Genomic DNA, 17195 nt, shown 5'->3' with positions numbered 1-17195 from the left:
TGAGACTAGTTGAGTATCTGGAGCATCAGCAATTGTGGGTTCGATTACAGGCTCAAAATGGCCAGAAACAAAGAACATCATTCTGAAACTCGTCACTCTATTCTTGTTCTGAGAAATGAAGGCTATTCCATGTGAGAAATTGCCAAGAAATTGAAGATCTTGTACAACAAGTTTTAATGATCTTTAGTTGCTTGGCAATTTCTCGATTTCCAGGGTATGAACGACATAAGCGTATTCGACGCCTACCCCATGCCGAGGGTGGACGAGCTAATCGACCGATTGGGAAAGGCCCGGTACATCAGCACCCTTGACCTGACCAAAGGATACTGGCAGGTACCATTGGCAGCCTCCTCCCGGAAGAAAACAGCGTTCTCAACACCAGACGGTCTGTACCAGTACCGGGTGATCCCGTTCGGTCTCCACAGAGCCCCACCCACATTCCAGCGATTGATGAACAGAGCGCTTCGACCCCACCAGCAGTATGCAGCGGCCTATCTGGATGATATCATCATCCACAGCCAAGGTTGGGAGGAGCACCTGACGCGCCTCCAGGCGGTGCTGGACGTGCTCAGACAAGCCGGGTTGACCGCAAACCCAAGAAATGCAAGCTAGTGTTCGAGGAGTTGGAGTACCTGGGGTATTTGATCGGACGGGGGAACGTCAAGCCCCAGGAGAGGAAGGTTCACGCGGTACGTGACTGGCCCGTTCCATGCACCAAGACACAGGTCAAGTCCTTCCTGGGACTGGCAGGATACGTGTATAGCGTACAGCAGGTCAGCCACCAGGGGGAGACTTGTTGAGGCCTGGTAACAGATGGGAGTATACACGGTGGCTCCATCTGCTGGACGTGCCAGGTCTCGACGGGATCCCGGACAGGACTAATTGGGGCTGATTGGAAGCTGGTGAGTAATTAAGGGCGGATTGCTCACCAGCTGTGCAAGGCCCATAAAGCTGCCAGAAGGGCAGCACATGAGAGGGGACTGGGGGAAGTAAGCTAACTTCCGTGTAGTTGGAGACGGTATCCTGGAGAGGATCTCATGGGGGAGACCTAACCTTTTCTTTTGATTATTTTATTAATAAACACCCTTGAAACCGAGCTAATCATACTCTGTCCGTGTCTGATCTGTGTAAACATCTTGACCCAACCCCCTGATCTGCCACTACGTATATATATATATATGCGAGAGAAAAAAACATATGGGGGATCGGAAGAGATGCAGACAATTACATTGATGGAAGTTACAACCTATCTGCAATATTAAAGCTGATCTACCCCCTAAAAAATTTAAAAATAAAAATAAATAACATCCCTGTTAGTGAGCATTTCTCCTTTGCAAAGATAATTCATCCACCAGACAGGTGTGACATATCAAGAAGCTGATTAAACAGCATGATAATTACACAAGTGCAACTTGTGCTGGGGACAATAAAAGGCCACTTTAAAATGTGCAGTTTTGTCATAACACAATGCCACAAACGTCTCAAGTTTTGAGGGAGTGTGCAATTGGCATGCTGACTGCAGGAATGTCCACCAGAGCTATTGCCAGATAATTGAATGTTAATTTCTCTACCATAAGCTGCCTCCAACGTAGTTTTAGAGAATTTGGCAGTACATCCAACTGGCCTCACAACCACAGACCACATGTAACCACACCAGCCCAGGACCTCCACATCCGGCTTCTTCACCAGCAGGATCGTCTGAGACCAGCCACCCAGACAGTTGAAACTAAGGAGTATTTCTGTCTGCAATAAAGCCCTTTTGTGGGGAAAAACTCATTCTGATTGGCTGGGCCTGGCTCCCCAGTGGGTGGGCCTGGCTCCCCAGTGGGTGGGCCTTATATGAACTTTAACTCAGTAAAATCGTTGAAATTGTTGCATGTAGCGTTTATATTTTTGTTCAGTATAATATGAGTTGGGTTGGAGTGTTTTATAACATGATTAGACACATTTTCATAATGCATTGTAGTCTATGGCAAGTGATAACGAAACAAAATATCAAAAATCAGTTTGGGGAATCAACTATAAGTACCTGTAATAAGGAGACGTGTAAAAATGGGTGAACTTCCCCTTCAATTGGTTTTGGGAAACCGGCCCTGGTCTCAAATTACACCGTTTAAGATTATGGCTAGTACCGTTAGCTAACAAGTAATGTTTGTTTGTTTTCAGTAATAATTATGCAATTAATTAGCACAATAACTAAGGTAGCTAACTAGACAGCTAGCAACATAGTTTAGGCAATCGGCAGACCTGATTGCATAAACAAAGCCATATCTAACTACCTACTAGTTAACGTTAGCTAGTTATCAGCCCAATTTGTAATAGCTAATGTTAGCTAGTTACGTCACGTCAAAGCTTTTGTATAGTTAACCTTACACGAGCATCCCACAGTGTAGCTAGCTAACTAGTTACTCTCAATTAACTTTACTGAATTCGCTAACATACAGTATCTGAATTAGCTAGATCATTTTAACATTAGCTGTGTGACAGATTTGCTTGCTACTACTAGCTAGCAGATTAGAAACAATCGCATACTCACGTAATGCTCGTAGAATTTAGAAAGCCGAGGTTTTCCGTGGTTGTTGAATATTAGTATGGCTTTAATCATGATGTTCTGTTTTATGAGGGGGCGAACAAAAATGGTCTACCTGGGACCCTAAAATATGTCTCAATCTAGCTAGCTAAAACGGATAAAAGGCTAAATTACATGTCGCTTCTCAATCCAGTTTTTGCGGAAATACTCCACGTCAAAAAACATTAATCTTCTTCTAACTACAGCAGCTGTGGTGGGTCAAACTGCGATGGTGAACGTTCCATTTGCCCAGTCAGAAATCAACCTCTACCACTTCTTTCAAGACACTTGAGACAGCTGGAGATGTCCCAATTTACTAGATCTGAAACCACTGGATAGTGTAACCAAAATGGCAGAAAGTCCTAGCAATCTTCTTCTTCGTGTAGTTTTCTGGCAGACTAGTCACTTTATTGCGTATTGCTGCCATTCACAGGTTGGAGTGTAAATAGCACATTTTCTTTACAAACCCCCCCTGTAGCTCTTCTGCGCTAAAATCTCTGACTCCCAAAAACTTCTCTGCTGCTGACCCACCAAATCAATCTTCTGGGATTTCCATTTAATCTGTGCGGTACAATTAATGACCATAGCAACAAATGCAAGAAATCCTACCTTATTAAAACTCATCCTCTCTGGTTCTGTATTTTCATGCCTAGGCCTACTCACTGGGGGGCTCGCAGTCAAATCACTCACCCTTTGGGCTATCTTTTACTCTCTTCACTGCCTCTGCATAGGAAACTTTCTGCCCCATTCGAAACTCTGGCAATCTCAACCTGTCTCTCTCTTACAGGGCACTTCGGATCACCAGCTGCATGGGCACCCCTACAGTTGACACACAGTGCTTTCTCTATCACAACTTTTCGCTCCCTCTGACTATGCCCTCCTGTTCATTTCTCACATCATGGAATCTCCCTTCTACACACTGCTGCAACATGTCCGAATCCTTAGCACCTAAAGTTCGGAACAGGCCCTCACAGAATAGCAAATATAATCTAACCTGACCTTATCAGGTAGAAACTCTGTGTCAAAGCTCAACAAGACAGACAGGGTATTCTCATTCTCACCATTGCCACCGGGTCTAAGTCTCACCAAACGGCAGGCGTCACAAACACCAGGAATATTATTTTTCATTTGATCCACCGCGACCCCACTAATCACTTATTTGAGCGGCTGCCTGCTCCAGAGAGCAAAGCAACACACAGGTTGAGCCCCAAGACGCATGACTCGAAACGGCCAGCTTCCTCTGGGGGTTAGATGGACAAAAAACCCAAACAATTTCACTTCTCGAAACGTTCACAGATGTTCCCAGTTTGTTCTTTACTAAGCTTGACACAACGTATGGGTTAGCCAAAAAACAGCAATTCACTCTTTCCAAAAATGTCACTCCTACCAGTGCAAACTGCTGACTGACTCCATTTCAAGATCCTCAAGGTTCTCAAGAGAGCAAGTCGATTTATAGGTACGTTTATTTGGTTTGTATTCAGGAGACGAAGGTATGTACTCAGGAGACAAATGTCTGAACTTAGCGCCATTTTTATGCCCTCGCGTCATAGCACTTCTTCCTAGCCAATCAGAAGAACACAATGATTTTGCTTACACCTAACATATGGGTATCTTGAGGGGCCATCAATAAGTGTGCAGGATTTGAGGCAAGGGGTTGATTTTGGATAAAAGGGGCCTTGCAGAAGAAGGTTTTTTCATAAACTGAAACATGCTTGAGCAATTTTGTGGGAGAATGGATGTATTTAAAAAAAATGTATGGAGGGTCTTACCATCTCTGGCAGACTGCAGACCATTTTAGGGGTTTTCCTCTTAGGGATGACTTTTATGATTGAAGTACAATATAGTACTTACGTGATATTAACAAAATAAGATATTTGAAGAATGATTCATGGACATGAACAAGTGGAGTTGCAGCCATGGTCCATGTCATAGGCCTGTTCTGAAAATAACGTCAATCACACCACCCCCTAACTCAGGTCGCATTCCCCTGCTCAGAAGTTGCATGCATCAACCAATGGTTGTGTGCCACGTCATTGACTGTGTCATCGACTGACAGATAGCTATAACATATGATGTGGTCAGCTGATATGTAATAAATATCTATCGAGGCGTAAGATCTGGCAGGTGTCAGCAATGTCTGAGCAGAGGAACGCGCATAGGTGTGTCCCTGTGTGTTACCCTAATGCTTTAAACTCGCTCCTCTCTCTCTTGTTCTGTTTTCCCCCAAGATGAACCAGTCCATCAGATGTCAGAGATGAGCCTGAAGTTCAGTGCCGGGGGAGTCATTGCCTTCGGGCAGACCGTCTTAACTATCGGGGGCTGCTGGCTCCTCCGGCCAGACCCTTTCAGATTGAGAGAAAATGTGGCCGTTTTTAAGATTTCAAATAGATCAGAACAGAAGGAAGCTACCATTCCCACTGAAAGGTGACTTCTAAGCTGTGTGACTCAGCACAGCTTCCAAATATCTGCCATTTCAGGGTGTTTGAGGTAAACACTTGCAGCCCACAGCTTGATATTAATCCAAAATGTAATCCGCTGTTTTTAATAATGTAACTGTCATCCGGTTACATTTTAAAAAGTTATCTGGGCTGATTACAGTCTCTTCATTTTTGTCATCTGAATTACGTAATCCATTACATGTAATCCGTTACTACCCAGCTCCTCCAACACTTCACTGAACTAATGCCCATATCCCACCATGTCCACTCTCCAACATCAAACTCCTCTCTCTCTGTCTTTCTCCTTTTCTCTCTCGCTTGTGTGAGTGTATTTAGAGTCATCAGGTTTTCCAATAAACTTTGTTGTACAATAGGGAAATCTCCAGGCTGAAGCCTATAGCTACAATAAGATGTTTAACAAAAATGGGCCTATCCATTTGGTCCAGTCTTTTCATTTAATAAAGTATTGAAATAGCTGTGTGGGAGAATGATATCCCCATTACTCCCATTTACCTGATGAATTGGAAACAGCAATCTTCTGTGTAGGCCTACACCCACACTTCACACTAGTGCCACCATTTTCATTTTTTGTCACGTTTCACCTGGGTTAAGCCACTAGGTGGAGCAAGAGCCCAATTGATTTGGATTAATAAACAAACAAATATACTCTTGAGTGCACAAAACATTAAGGACAACTGTTCTTTTCATGACATAGACTGACCAGGTAAATCCAGGTGAAAGCTATCATCCCTTATTGATGTCACTTGTTAAATCCACTTCAATCAGTGTAGATGAAGGGGAGGAGACAGGTTAAAGAAGGATGTTTAAGCCTTGAGACAATTGAGACATGGATTATGTATGTGTGCCATTCAGAGGGTGAATGGGCAAGACAAAAGATTTAGGTGCCTTTGAACGGGGTATAGTAGTAGGTGCCAGGCGCACCGGTTTGAGTGTGTCAAGAACTGCAACGCTGCTGGGTTTTTCACGCTCAACAGTTTCCTGTGTGTATCAAGAATGGTCCACCACCCAAAGGACATCCATCCAACTTGACACAACTGTGGAAAGCATTCGAGTCAAGATGGGCCAGCATCCCTGTGGAACGCTTTCGACACCTAGGGATACCTAGTCAGTTGCATAACTGAATGCATTCAACCAAAATGTGTCTTCCGCATTTAACCCAACTCTGAATCAGAGAGGTGCCTCCACATCATCGGTGCCCGGGGAGCAGTTATTTATGCATAGTCACTTTAACTCTACCCACATGTACATATTACCTCAATTACCTTGACTAGCCGGTGCCCCCGCACATTGACTCTGCACTGGTACCCCCCTGTATATAGCCTCCCTACTGTTATTTTATTTTACTGCTGCTCTTTAGTTATTTGCTTTTATTTGTTTTTGCTTAACACTTTTTTTATTTGTTTTACTTTGCATTGTTGGTTAACGGCTTGTAAGTAAGCATTTCGCTGTAATGTGTACACCTGTTGTATTCGGCGCATGTGGCAAATATGTCTTACAAACATTAAAACTATTGGACGAAATGATAAGTTCTGTATATTTTCACTATGTCTTTCTGACCTATGTATGTATACATGTATATGCCTACACTGTACACAATCTTCCCACTTCATTTCCAGTAGCTGGAACAAATGGCACCATGTCTGGATAACCTATAGGCTCTTCTTGTGGTGGGAAATAACATCTATGATTAAACTTTACAGGGTGACTTCACTTCAGCGTACACGATTTGAAGACTATGTGTTAGTTTTGGGATGATCCATGGAAGATGTGCAGAAAGTATAGCAGTGGGTGAAAAAGGATATAGCCTACAATGGTAATATTAACTAAAGACAAATGTTGACAACAAATGTTGGCTGCTCGACCATGGAAACCCATTTCATGAAGCTCCCGATTAACAGTTATTGTGCTGACATTGCTTCTAGAGGCAGTTTGGAACTCGATAGTGAGTGTTGCAACTGAGGACAGATGATTTTCACGCGCTACACACTTCAGCACTCGGCGGTCCTGTTCTGTGAGCTTGTGTGGCCTGCCACTTCGCGGCTGAGCCGTTGTTGCTCCTAGACGTTTCCACTTCACAATAACAGCCCTCTAGCAGGGCAGAAATTTGACGAACTGACTTGTTGGAAAGGTGGCATCCTATGACGGTGCCACGTTGAAAGTCACTGAGCTCTTCAGTAAGGCCGTTCTACTGCCAATGTTTGTCTGTGGAGATTGCATGGCGGTGTGCTTGATTTTATATACCTGTCAGCAACGGCTGTGGCTGAAATAGCCGAATCCACTAATTTCAAGGGGTGTCCACATACTTTTGTATATATAGTGTATAACCAAATGATATCCTTGAACCGTAATAATGCCTCTGCCTATAAAATGATCTCAGTTTGAACTTTCTCTGAATGACTGGCATTGAACCCAGGTCACCGTGTGCTGCAACTGCTGCAAGACGCTGAACTAAGCATTGGCAATAGCTCAGGGAACTGACCCAAGTCTTCAAGTCTCAGACATGTTACTCATCGCATGTGCATGGTTCAATTCCAGTCACCCCACCCTCACGTCTGTAGCGAGTGATTTGGGCGGGGTCAGGTGCAGGAGGCTAAATCACAGAATAAATGCTTTAACATTTAAAATGTATTGGAATGGCCTAGTCAAAGCCTAGACCTCAATCCAATTGAGAATCTGTGGTATGACTTAAATATTGCTGTACACCAGCGGAACCCATCCAACTTGAAGGAGCTGGACCAGTTTTGCCTTGAAGAATGGGCAAATATCCCAGTGGCTAGATGTGCCAAGCTTATAGAGACATGCCCCAAGAGATATGCAGCTTTAATTGCTGCAAAAGGTGGCTCTACAAAGTATTTACTTTGAGGGGGTGAATAGTTTTGCATGCTCAAGTTTTCTGTTTTTTTGTCTTATTTTTTTGTTCTTTTCACAAGAAAAAATATTCTGCTTCTTCAAAGTGGTAGGCATGTTGTGTAAATCAAATGATACATACCCCCAAAAAATCCATTTTAATTCCAGGTTGTAAGGCAACAAAATAGGAAAAATGCCAAGGGGGTGAATACTTTCGCAAGCCAGATGGCACCATTTCTTGTTTTTTTAATTTAATGGCCAGGGGCACACGCCAACACTCAGGCATCATTTACAGACGAAGCATGTGTGTTTAGCAAGTCCGCCAGATCAGAGGCAGTAGGGATGTAACAAGTATTTTTGGCTGTCAGGGAAAATGTATGGAGTAAAAAGTATATTATTGTCTTCAGGAATGTAGTGAAGTAAAAGTAAAACTTGTAAAAAATATAAATAGTAAAGTACAGATCAAATCAAATCAAATTTGATTTGTCACATGTGCAGAATACAACAGGTGTGGACCTTACCGTGAAATGTTTACTTACAAGCCCTTAACCAACAATGCAGTTTTAAGAAAATGGAGTTAAGAAAATATTTACTAAATAAACTAAAGACAAAAAATTTAAATAAAAGTAACACAATAATATAACAATAATAAGGCTATATACAGGGGGTACTGGTACCGAGTCAATGTGCGGGGGTACAGGTTAGTCGAGGTAATTTGTACATGTAGGTAGGGGTAACGTGAATATGCATAGACATTAAATAACGAGTAGCAGCAGTGGCAGCAGTGGCCATTTGATGAAATGTTCAGCAGTCTTATGGCTTGGGGGTAGAAGCTGTTAAGGAGCCTTTTGGAACTAGACTTGGCGCTCCTGTACCGCTTGCCGTGCGGTAGCAGAGAGAACAGTCTATGACTTGGGTGACTGGAGTCTTTGACTATTTTTTTGGCCTTCCTCTGACACCGCCTATTATATAGGTCCTGGATGATAGGAAGCTTGGTGCCAGTGAGGTACTGAGCTGTACGCACTACCCTATGTATTGCCTTACGGTCGGATGCCGAGCAGTTGCCATACCAGGCGGTGATGCAACCGGTCAGGATGCTGTCGATGATGCAACTTTGAGGATCTGGGGACCCATGCCAAATCTTTTCAGTCTCCTGAGGGGGAAAAGGCATTGATAGTGATGTGGACACCAACGAACTTGAAACTCTCAACCCGCTCCACCTCAGCTTGTTCGTCCTTCCTTTTCCTGTAGTCCACGATCATCTCTTTTGTCTTGCTCACGTTGAGGGAGTATCACGAATTCAGCCGAGGCTGCCCCTCCTCCTTGCTCGGGCAGGTTTCGGCGTTCGTCGTCACCGGCTTACTAGCCACTACCGTTCCATTTATCATCACTGCATTTGTCTTGTCTTGTCTTGTCAATCACACACACCTGGAACTCATTCCCTCATTAGTCTGTGTATAAGTGTTCCCTCTGCCCCCTTGTCCTTTGTGAGTGATTGTTCATTGTGAGAGTGAGTAGCTCGGTTGAGCTACTCTTTCCTTGTATGTGGCCAAGGTGGATTTTTCCCTTGTGCTAGTTTCGTTTTGACGCTTGCTGCGCTTTATTCATGTACACTGAATAAACTCTGGATTTCTGTGTTTTACCTCCTGCGCCTGACTACCTCCTGCGTCATTCACACCTCATCACAGAATCCCTCACCCTCTATGGAGTCAGCAGGAGAGGAGCGCATGCCTGGAATAGTGGCAAGGGTCCAGGAACATTCCACTATGCTGGCCAGCTTGGGGGAAGCGATGGATCGGGTTCTTCAGGTCGTCCAACGCCTGGAGAGAAGAGGAATCGATCCGTCGAGACCAGCTGGCCAACCGGATCCAGCCACCTACATCACAGCACCCGGAGGGATCCAGATATCTCGACCACGGGCGTTCGATGGGACGCTGGCTCTATGTCAGGGATTCCTTCTCCAACTGGAGCTGTACTGCTCCAGTGTCAGGATGGCGCCATCAGATCGAGAGCAGGTGTCCGTCCTCATTTCCTGCCTCTCGGGGAAAGCCCTGGAGTGGGCCAACGCGGTTTGGAGAGAAGGAGGAGCCGCGTTGGAGGATCAGGGAGTTCGCCCGCCTATTTTGGGCGGTTTTCGATCACCCGCCAGAGGGTCGAGAGGCGGTCCACTTGAGGCAGGGGACGAGGACAGTACAGGAGTTCACGCTGGAGTTCCGGGTTCTGGCAGCAGGATCCGGGTGGAACGAGCGGGCCCTGATCAACCAGTTCCGGTGCCATCTACGGGAGGACGTCCGACGGGAGCTAGCCTGACACCAGTTTGTCTTTTTCCGAACTGGTGGACATGGCCATTCGTCTGGATAACCTGCTGTCAATCAGAGGACGTCCTGGAGGAGGTCTGCCTGTTCCCGCCCTGACCAACGCGGATCCAGAGCTCATGGAGCTGGGTGGTACCGCGCACCGAGAGAGCGGAAGACGACAGTGCCAGTGCCAATCGGATGGCATGAAGGGACATTCCACCCCACGTTGTCGTCAGCGCTCTTTTGGGTCAGGAGGCGGCCGGCAGGGCACTCTCGCATCACCCCAGGTATTGAGCACCCACACTTGTTCAGAGCCCTCTGCTGCGCACTGTACCATACCCATACACTTCCCTGATTACATGAGAGTTCCCAAGTGTAAGGCACTAGTAGATTCAGGCGCAGCTGGGAACTTTATGGATAAAACTTTCGCAAGCCGCCAGGGCATTTCATTAGTTCCCCTATCCATTCCACGCCCCATCAGAGCACTTGATAGTCGACCATTAGGGTCCGGGTTGATAAAGGAAGTCACGGTACCAGTCACCATGATCACACAGGAGACGCATTGTGAGCAGGTCACTTTTTCCATCATTGAGTCTCCTGCTTTCCCTGTGGTGTTAGGTATTCCGTGGCTAGCACTCCACAACCCCACTTTCTCATGGCCGCAGAGGGTTCTCACCGGGTGGCCGCGAGAGTGTCAGGGTAGGTGTCTGGGTGTTTCCGTTGGTGCAACCACGGTGGAAAGTCCAGACGGTGCTTCCACCGTGCGCATTCCCCCCGAATACCATGATCTGGCACAAGTTTTCTCCAAGAATAAAGCAACTAAATTGCCACCTCATCGGGCGGGGGATTGCGCAATAAACCTTCGGAAAGACGCTGTACCTCCCAGGAGTCATGTGTATCCCCTGTCGAAGGCAGAGACGGAGGCTATGGAGACATACATCACTGAGTCCCTGCGCCAGGGGTACATACGTCCATCCACTTCACCCGCCTCCTCTAGTTTCTTTTTTATGAAGAAGAAAGACGGCGGTCTGCGCCCGTGCATTGACTATTGACCACTGAACAAGGAGATGATTAGATTTAGTTATCCTCTCCCCCTCATTCCGTCAGTGGTTGAGTCCTTGCATGGAGCGCGCTTCTTCACTAAATTAGATCTCAGGAGTGCGTACAACCTGGTGCGTATCCGAGAGGGAGATGAGTGGAAGACAGCATTCAGCACAACCACAGGGCATTATGAATACCTGGTGATGCCCTATGGTTTGATGAATGCTCCCTCAGTCTTCCAGTCCTTTGTGAACGAGGTGTTTCGGGACATGCTTGGTCGCTGTGTAGTGGTCTACATCGATGACATCTTGGTGTATTCCGCTATGCGCGCCGAGCATGTGTCCCTGGTTCGCAAAGTACTGGCCCGACTGTTGGAAAATGACCTTTATCCTAAGGCAGAAAAGTGTATGTTTTTCCAGCTGTCCGTCTCCTTCCTCGGATACCGCATTTCTACCACAGGTGTGGAGATGGAGGGCAACCACATTTCAGCCGTGCGTAATTGGCCGACTCCAACCACGGTAAAGGAGGTGCAGCGCTTCCTTGGCTTCGCCAACTATTATTGGAGTTTTATCCGGGGCTTTGGCAAGGTCGCAGCTCCCATTACATCTCTGTTGAAGGGTGGGCCGTCCCGGCTCTGCTGGTCTGCTGAGGCTGCCAGGGCCTTCAGTAACCTGAGGGAACTGTTCACCTCGGCCCCAGTACTGGCCCGCCCCGATCCATCACTACCGTTCGTAGTGGAGGTGGATGCGTCTGAGGTTGGGATGGGAGCAGTCCTGTCTCAACGCTCGGGCACGCCACCCAAGCTCCACCCCTGTGCGTTATTCTCAAAGAAGCTCAGCCCGGCGGAGCAGAACTACGGCGTTGGTGATCGGGAGCTGTTGGCTGTTGTCTGAGCTCTGACCGTGTGAAGACATTGGCTCGAGGGGGCGAAACACCCATTCCTCGTCTGGACGGACCACTGTAACCTGGAGTACATCTGGGCAGTGAGGAGGCTGAACCCTCGTCAGGCCAGGTGGGCCCTATTCTTCACCCGGTTTGATTTCACACTGTCATACATTCCGGGTACGAAGAACGTGAAGGCAGACGCACTGTCCCGGCTGTATGATACAGAGGAGAGGCCAGGAGACAATACCCCCATACTGCCGGACTCATGCATTTTGGCGCCGGTAGTATGGGCGATGGACGCGGATATAGCGCAGGCATTACGCACAGATCCATCTCCACCGCAGTGTCCAGCTGGGATGCAGTACGTGCCTGAGCTTATCTGTGATCATCTGATCTACTGGGCACACACGTCACCCTCCTCTGGTCACCCACGTATCGGTCGTACAGTGCGCTGCCTGACTGAAAAGTACTGGTGGCCTACCTTGGCTAAGGACGTGAGGGTGTATGTTTCCTCCTGTTCAGTGTGCGCCCAGAGTAAGGCACCTAGGCACCTCCCAGCGGGAAAGCTAAAACCTTTACCAGTTCCACAACGACCATGGTCTCATTTGAGTGTTGATTTTTAACTGATCTGCCTCTCTCTCAAGGGAACACCACCATCCTGGTCGTTGTGGACCGCTTTTCGAAGGCCTGCCGCCTCCTTCCTCTGCCCGGTCTCCCCACGGCCCTGCAGACTGAGGAGGCCCTGTTTACTCACGTCTTCCGGCACTACGGGGTACCAGAGGATATAGTGTCTGACCGAGGTCCCCAGTTCACGTCAAAAGTCTGGAAAGCGTTCATGGAACGTCTGGGAGTCTCGGTCAGCCTGACCTCTGGGTTCCACCCTGAGAGTAATGGGCAGGTGGAACGGGTAAATCAGGATGTGGGTAGGTTCCTGAGGTCCTATTGCCAGGACCGGCCGGGGGAGTGGTCGGTGTTCCTGCAATGGGCAGAATATACCCAGAACTCTCTGCACCACTCATCTACGAACCTAACACCATTTCAGTGTGTTTTAGGTTATCAACCGGTTCTGGCACCGTGGCACCAGAGCCAGACCGAAGCTCCTGCGGTGGCTGACTGGTTTCGGCGTGCGGAGGAGACGTGGAACGCTGCACATGTTCACCTCCAACGCGCCGTGCGTCGTCAGAAGGCCAACGCTGACCGTCACCGCAGTGAGGTCTGCCTCTCGACCTGGAATCTGCCCCTCCGCCTGCCCTGCCAGAAGCTGAGCCTGCGGTTTTTAGGGCCGTTCAAAGTCCTGAGGAGAATCAACAAGGTCACAGATAGGTTATTACTCCCCCCTGATTACGGTATTATCCCCTCGTTTCATGTGTCTCTCCTCAGGCCGGTGGTGGCTGGTCCGCTCCAGGAGTCTGAGGTGCGGGAGGTCCCTCCACCTCCTTTGGACATCGAGGGGGCGCCGGCGTACTCTGTCCATTCCATGCTGGATTCGAGGCGCCGGGTGGGTGGCCTTCAGTACCTCATGGAGTGGGAAGGGTACGGTCCGGAGGAACGGTGCTGGGTCCCGGTGAGGGATATCCTCGATCCCTCTCTGTTGAGGGACTTCCATCGTCGCCATCCGACTTGCCCTGCTCTGCGTCCTCCTGGTCGTCCCCGAGGCCGGTGTCGGCGCACTTCTGGAGCTGCGCATCAAGGGGAGGGGTACTGTCACAAATTCAGCCGAGGCTGCCCCTCCTCCTTGCTCGGGCAGGTTTCTGCATTCGTCGTCACCGGCTTACTAGCCACTACCGCTCCATTTATCATCACTCCATTTGTCTTGTCTTGTCAATCACACACACCTGGTACTCATTCCCTCATTAGTCTGTGTATAAGTGTTCCCTCTGCCCCCTTGTCCTTTGTGAGTGATTGTTCATTGTGAGAGTGAGTAGCTTGGTTGAACTACTCTTTCCTTGTATGTAGGGCACTTTGCTGTTGAACGCTGAGCTGTAGTCAATGAACAGCATTCTCACATAGGTGTTCCTTTTGTCCAGGTGGTAAAGGGCACTGTGGAGTGCGATTGAGATTGCGTCATCTGTGTATCTGTTGGTGCGGTATGCGAATTGGAGTGGGTCTGGGGTTTCCGGTGGTGTTAATGTGAGCCATGACCAGCCTTTCAAAGCACTTCATGGCTACCGACGTGAGTGCTACGGGGCGGTAGACATTTTGTCAGGTTACCTTCGCTTTCTTGGGCACAGGGACTATGGTGGACTGCTTGGAACATGTAGGTATTACAGACTCGGTCAGGGAGAGGTTGAAAATGTCAGTGAAGACACTTGCCAGTTTGTCAGTGCATGCTCTGAGTACACGTCCTGGTAATCCGTCTGGCCCTGTGGCCTTGTGAATGTTGACCTGTTTAAAGGTCTTGCTCACATCGGCTACAGAGAGCGTGATCACACAGTCATTCGGAACAGCTGGTGCTCTCATGCATGCTTCAGTGTTGCTTGCCGCGAAGCGAGCATAAAAGGCATTTAGCCCGTCTGGTAGGCTTGCGCCACTGGCTGCTCGTGGCTGGGTTTCCCTTTGTAGTCCGTAATAGTTTGCAAGCTCTGCCACATCCGACAAGCATCAGAGCCGGTGTAGTAGGATTCAATCTTCGTCCTGTATTGACGCATTGCCTGATTGATGGTTCGTCTGAGGGCATAGCAGGATTTCTTATAAGCGTCCGTATTAGTGTCCTGCTCCTTGAAAGCGGCAGCTCTAGCCTTTAGCTCGGTGCAGATGTTGCCTGTAATCCATGGCTTCTGGTTGGGATGTGTACGTATGGTCACTGTTGGGACGACGTCGTCGATGCACTTATTGACAAAGCCGGTGACTGAGGTGGTATACTCCTCAATGCAATTGGATGAATCCCGGAACATATTCCAGTCTGTGCTAGCAAAACAGTCCTGTAGCGTAGCATCCGTGTCATCTGACCACTTCCGTATTGAGTGAGTCATTGGTACTTCCTGCTTTAGTTTTTGCTTGCAAGCTGGAATCAGGAGGATAGAATTATGGTCAGATTTTTGTATGCGTCTCTGTGTGTGGAGTAAAGGTGGTCTAGAGTTGTTTTCCCTCTGGTTGCACATGTCACATGCTGGTAGAAATTAAGTAAAACTGATTTAAGTTTGCCTGCATTAAAGTCCCCGGCCACTAGGAACGTTGCTTCTGGATGAACATTTTCTTGTTTGCTTATGGCCTTATACAGCTCATTGAGTGTGGTCTTAGTGCCAGCGTCGGTTTGTGGTGGTAAATAGATGACTACGAAAAATATAGATGAAAACTCTCTTGGTAGATAGTGTGGTCTACAGCTTACCTCGATACTACCTTAATATTAGACATTGTGCACCAGCTGTTATTGACAAATAGACACACACCCCCACCCCTCGTCTTACCAGACAAGGCTGTTCTGTCCTGCCGATGCACGGAAAACCCAGTCAACTTTATTTTATCCATGTCGTCGTTCAGCCACGACTCGGTGAAAAATAAGATATTACAGTTTTTAATGTCCCATTGGTAGGATATTCTCAAACGGAGCTCATCCAGTTTATTCTCCAGTGATTGCACGTTGGCTAATAGAACGAATGGTAGAGGCAGGTTACCCACTCGCCGACTAATTCTCACAAGGCACCCTGATCTCCGCCCCTTGTATTGCCTTATTTTCTTCATGCGAATGACGGGGATTTGGGCCTTGTCTGGGAGCAACATTATATCCTTTGCGACCGATTCATTAAAGAAAAAAATCTTTGTCCAGTTCGAGGTGAATAATCGTTGTTCTGATATCCAGAAGCTCTTTTCGGTTTAAGAGACTGTAGCATCAACATTATGTACAAAATAAGTTACAAACAATACGAAAAAACACACAAAATAGTACAATTGGTTAGGAGCCCGTAAAACAGCAGCCATCCCCTCCGGCGCCATTCTCTATACCCCCAAAAACTATTTAAGTAGTACTTTACACCACTGTGAATCTGTGACATGGTACCAATGTGACCAAGTGGTTTGTAACTTTGCGCCACGAGATTGTGTTAGCCCGCTGAGCTAAAGCATTTACTCTGGGAGCTAACGCAACTCTTCAGGTCTCAGGCAGGGTTACTCATCAGTGTAGTTCACCGCCCAACTGCCATTACACTTAAATGACTGGATGTGAGCTCCAAATTGGTAGTTTGCACAGATTATGTATGAAAAGCTTAAGTGGTTCTATACAATACAATAGCCTATGATCTGATAGACTGTAAATAGGCCTATTCTCCTTATATAACCAACAATGATAACAAAATATTATCTTGATTTTTCTTAATGTTGCTATTAGCATAAAATACTATCTAATAGTTATTATTACAAATCAATGTCACTGTCTGAAACAGAGAAATATAATTATGTTTTAAATTAAACTCTTGATTTAATTCTCTCACGTGTTGTTTTGTTATTTTTGTATTGTTATTTTTTATTTAACCTTTATTTAACTAGGCAAGTCAGTTAAGAACAAATTATTGTTTACAATGACGGCCTACACCGGCCAAACCCGAACGACGCTGGGCCAATTGTGCGCCGCCCTATTGGACTCCCAATCACGGCCGGTTGTGATACAGCCTGGAATCGAACCAGGGGGTCTGTAGTGACGCATCAAGCACTGAGATGCAGTGCCTTAGACCGCTGCGCCTACTCATTTGAATAGGCTACTAAAACTCTGCTCTCTCTCTCTCCGTTGTTGCCTCAATTCCTGAGACCTGCCTCATTAAGAGGGTCAGGGGGCTATTATAGATTGTCAAAGCCAAATAAAAGAATCCTGAAAAGATATAAAATATTTTGTTAACAGCTGCAGCCAAGGCAAGGATTGGTCCAAGTTCTTGATGTGGGTGTAAATAATTAAGAATATTATAACACCTAGACATTAAGTGTATCTTGTAAATAAAACACCTGGTATTATTTACAATGTTAATGTTGATTTTAAATATTGATGTTATTCCCATAAAGGTTTTTTCATATTTTAACTGATACGTTCAACTTTTTTCACAATGGTACAGTCCAACAAAAGTTGGCCCCAAAAAGAGTAGGCGACGCTATAAAGACTAGGCGATACTG

The 17195-nt window shown here is 46.9% G+C and overlaps 1 protein-coding gene across 5 annotated transcripts in view; it reads right to left on the bottom strand.

Moving 5' to 3' along the window:
- Window positions 1-2899, bottom strand: part of LOC121587498 (AP-3 complex subunit sigma-1-like) — a 29063-nt gene extending 26164 nt beyond the window's left edge. For all 5 annotated transcript variants that reach the window (XM_041904484.2, XM_041904485.2, XM_041904486.2 and 2 more), the window contains exon 1: window positions 2537-2899. In XM_041904484.2, coding sequence (XP_041760418.1) covers window positions 2537-2605 — 69 coding nt within the window. In that variant the 5' untranslated portion in view covers window positions 2606-2899. The remainder of the gene's footprint in view (window positions 1-2536) is intronic.
- Between the last annotated feature and the right edge of the window lie 14296 nt (window positions 2900-17195).

The sequence above is a fragment of the Coregonus clupeaformis genome, chromosome 18, assembly GCF_020615455.1.
Source record: "Coregonus clupeaformis isolate EN_2021a chromosome 18, ASM2061545v1, whole genome shotgun sequence".
In the NCBI taxonomy this organism is placed as follows: Eukaryota; Metazoa; Chordata; class Actinopteri; order Salmoniformes; family Salmonidae; genus Coregonus; species Coregonus clupeaformis.
Note: the sequence above shows the minus strand (reverse complement) of the source record. Positions and strands in the feature narration are given on the sequence as shown.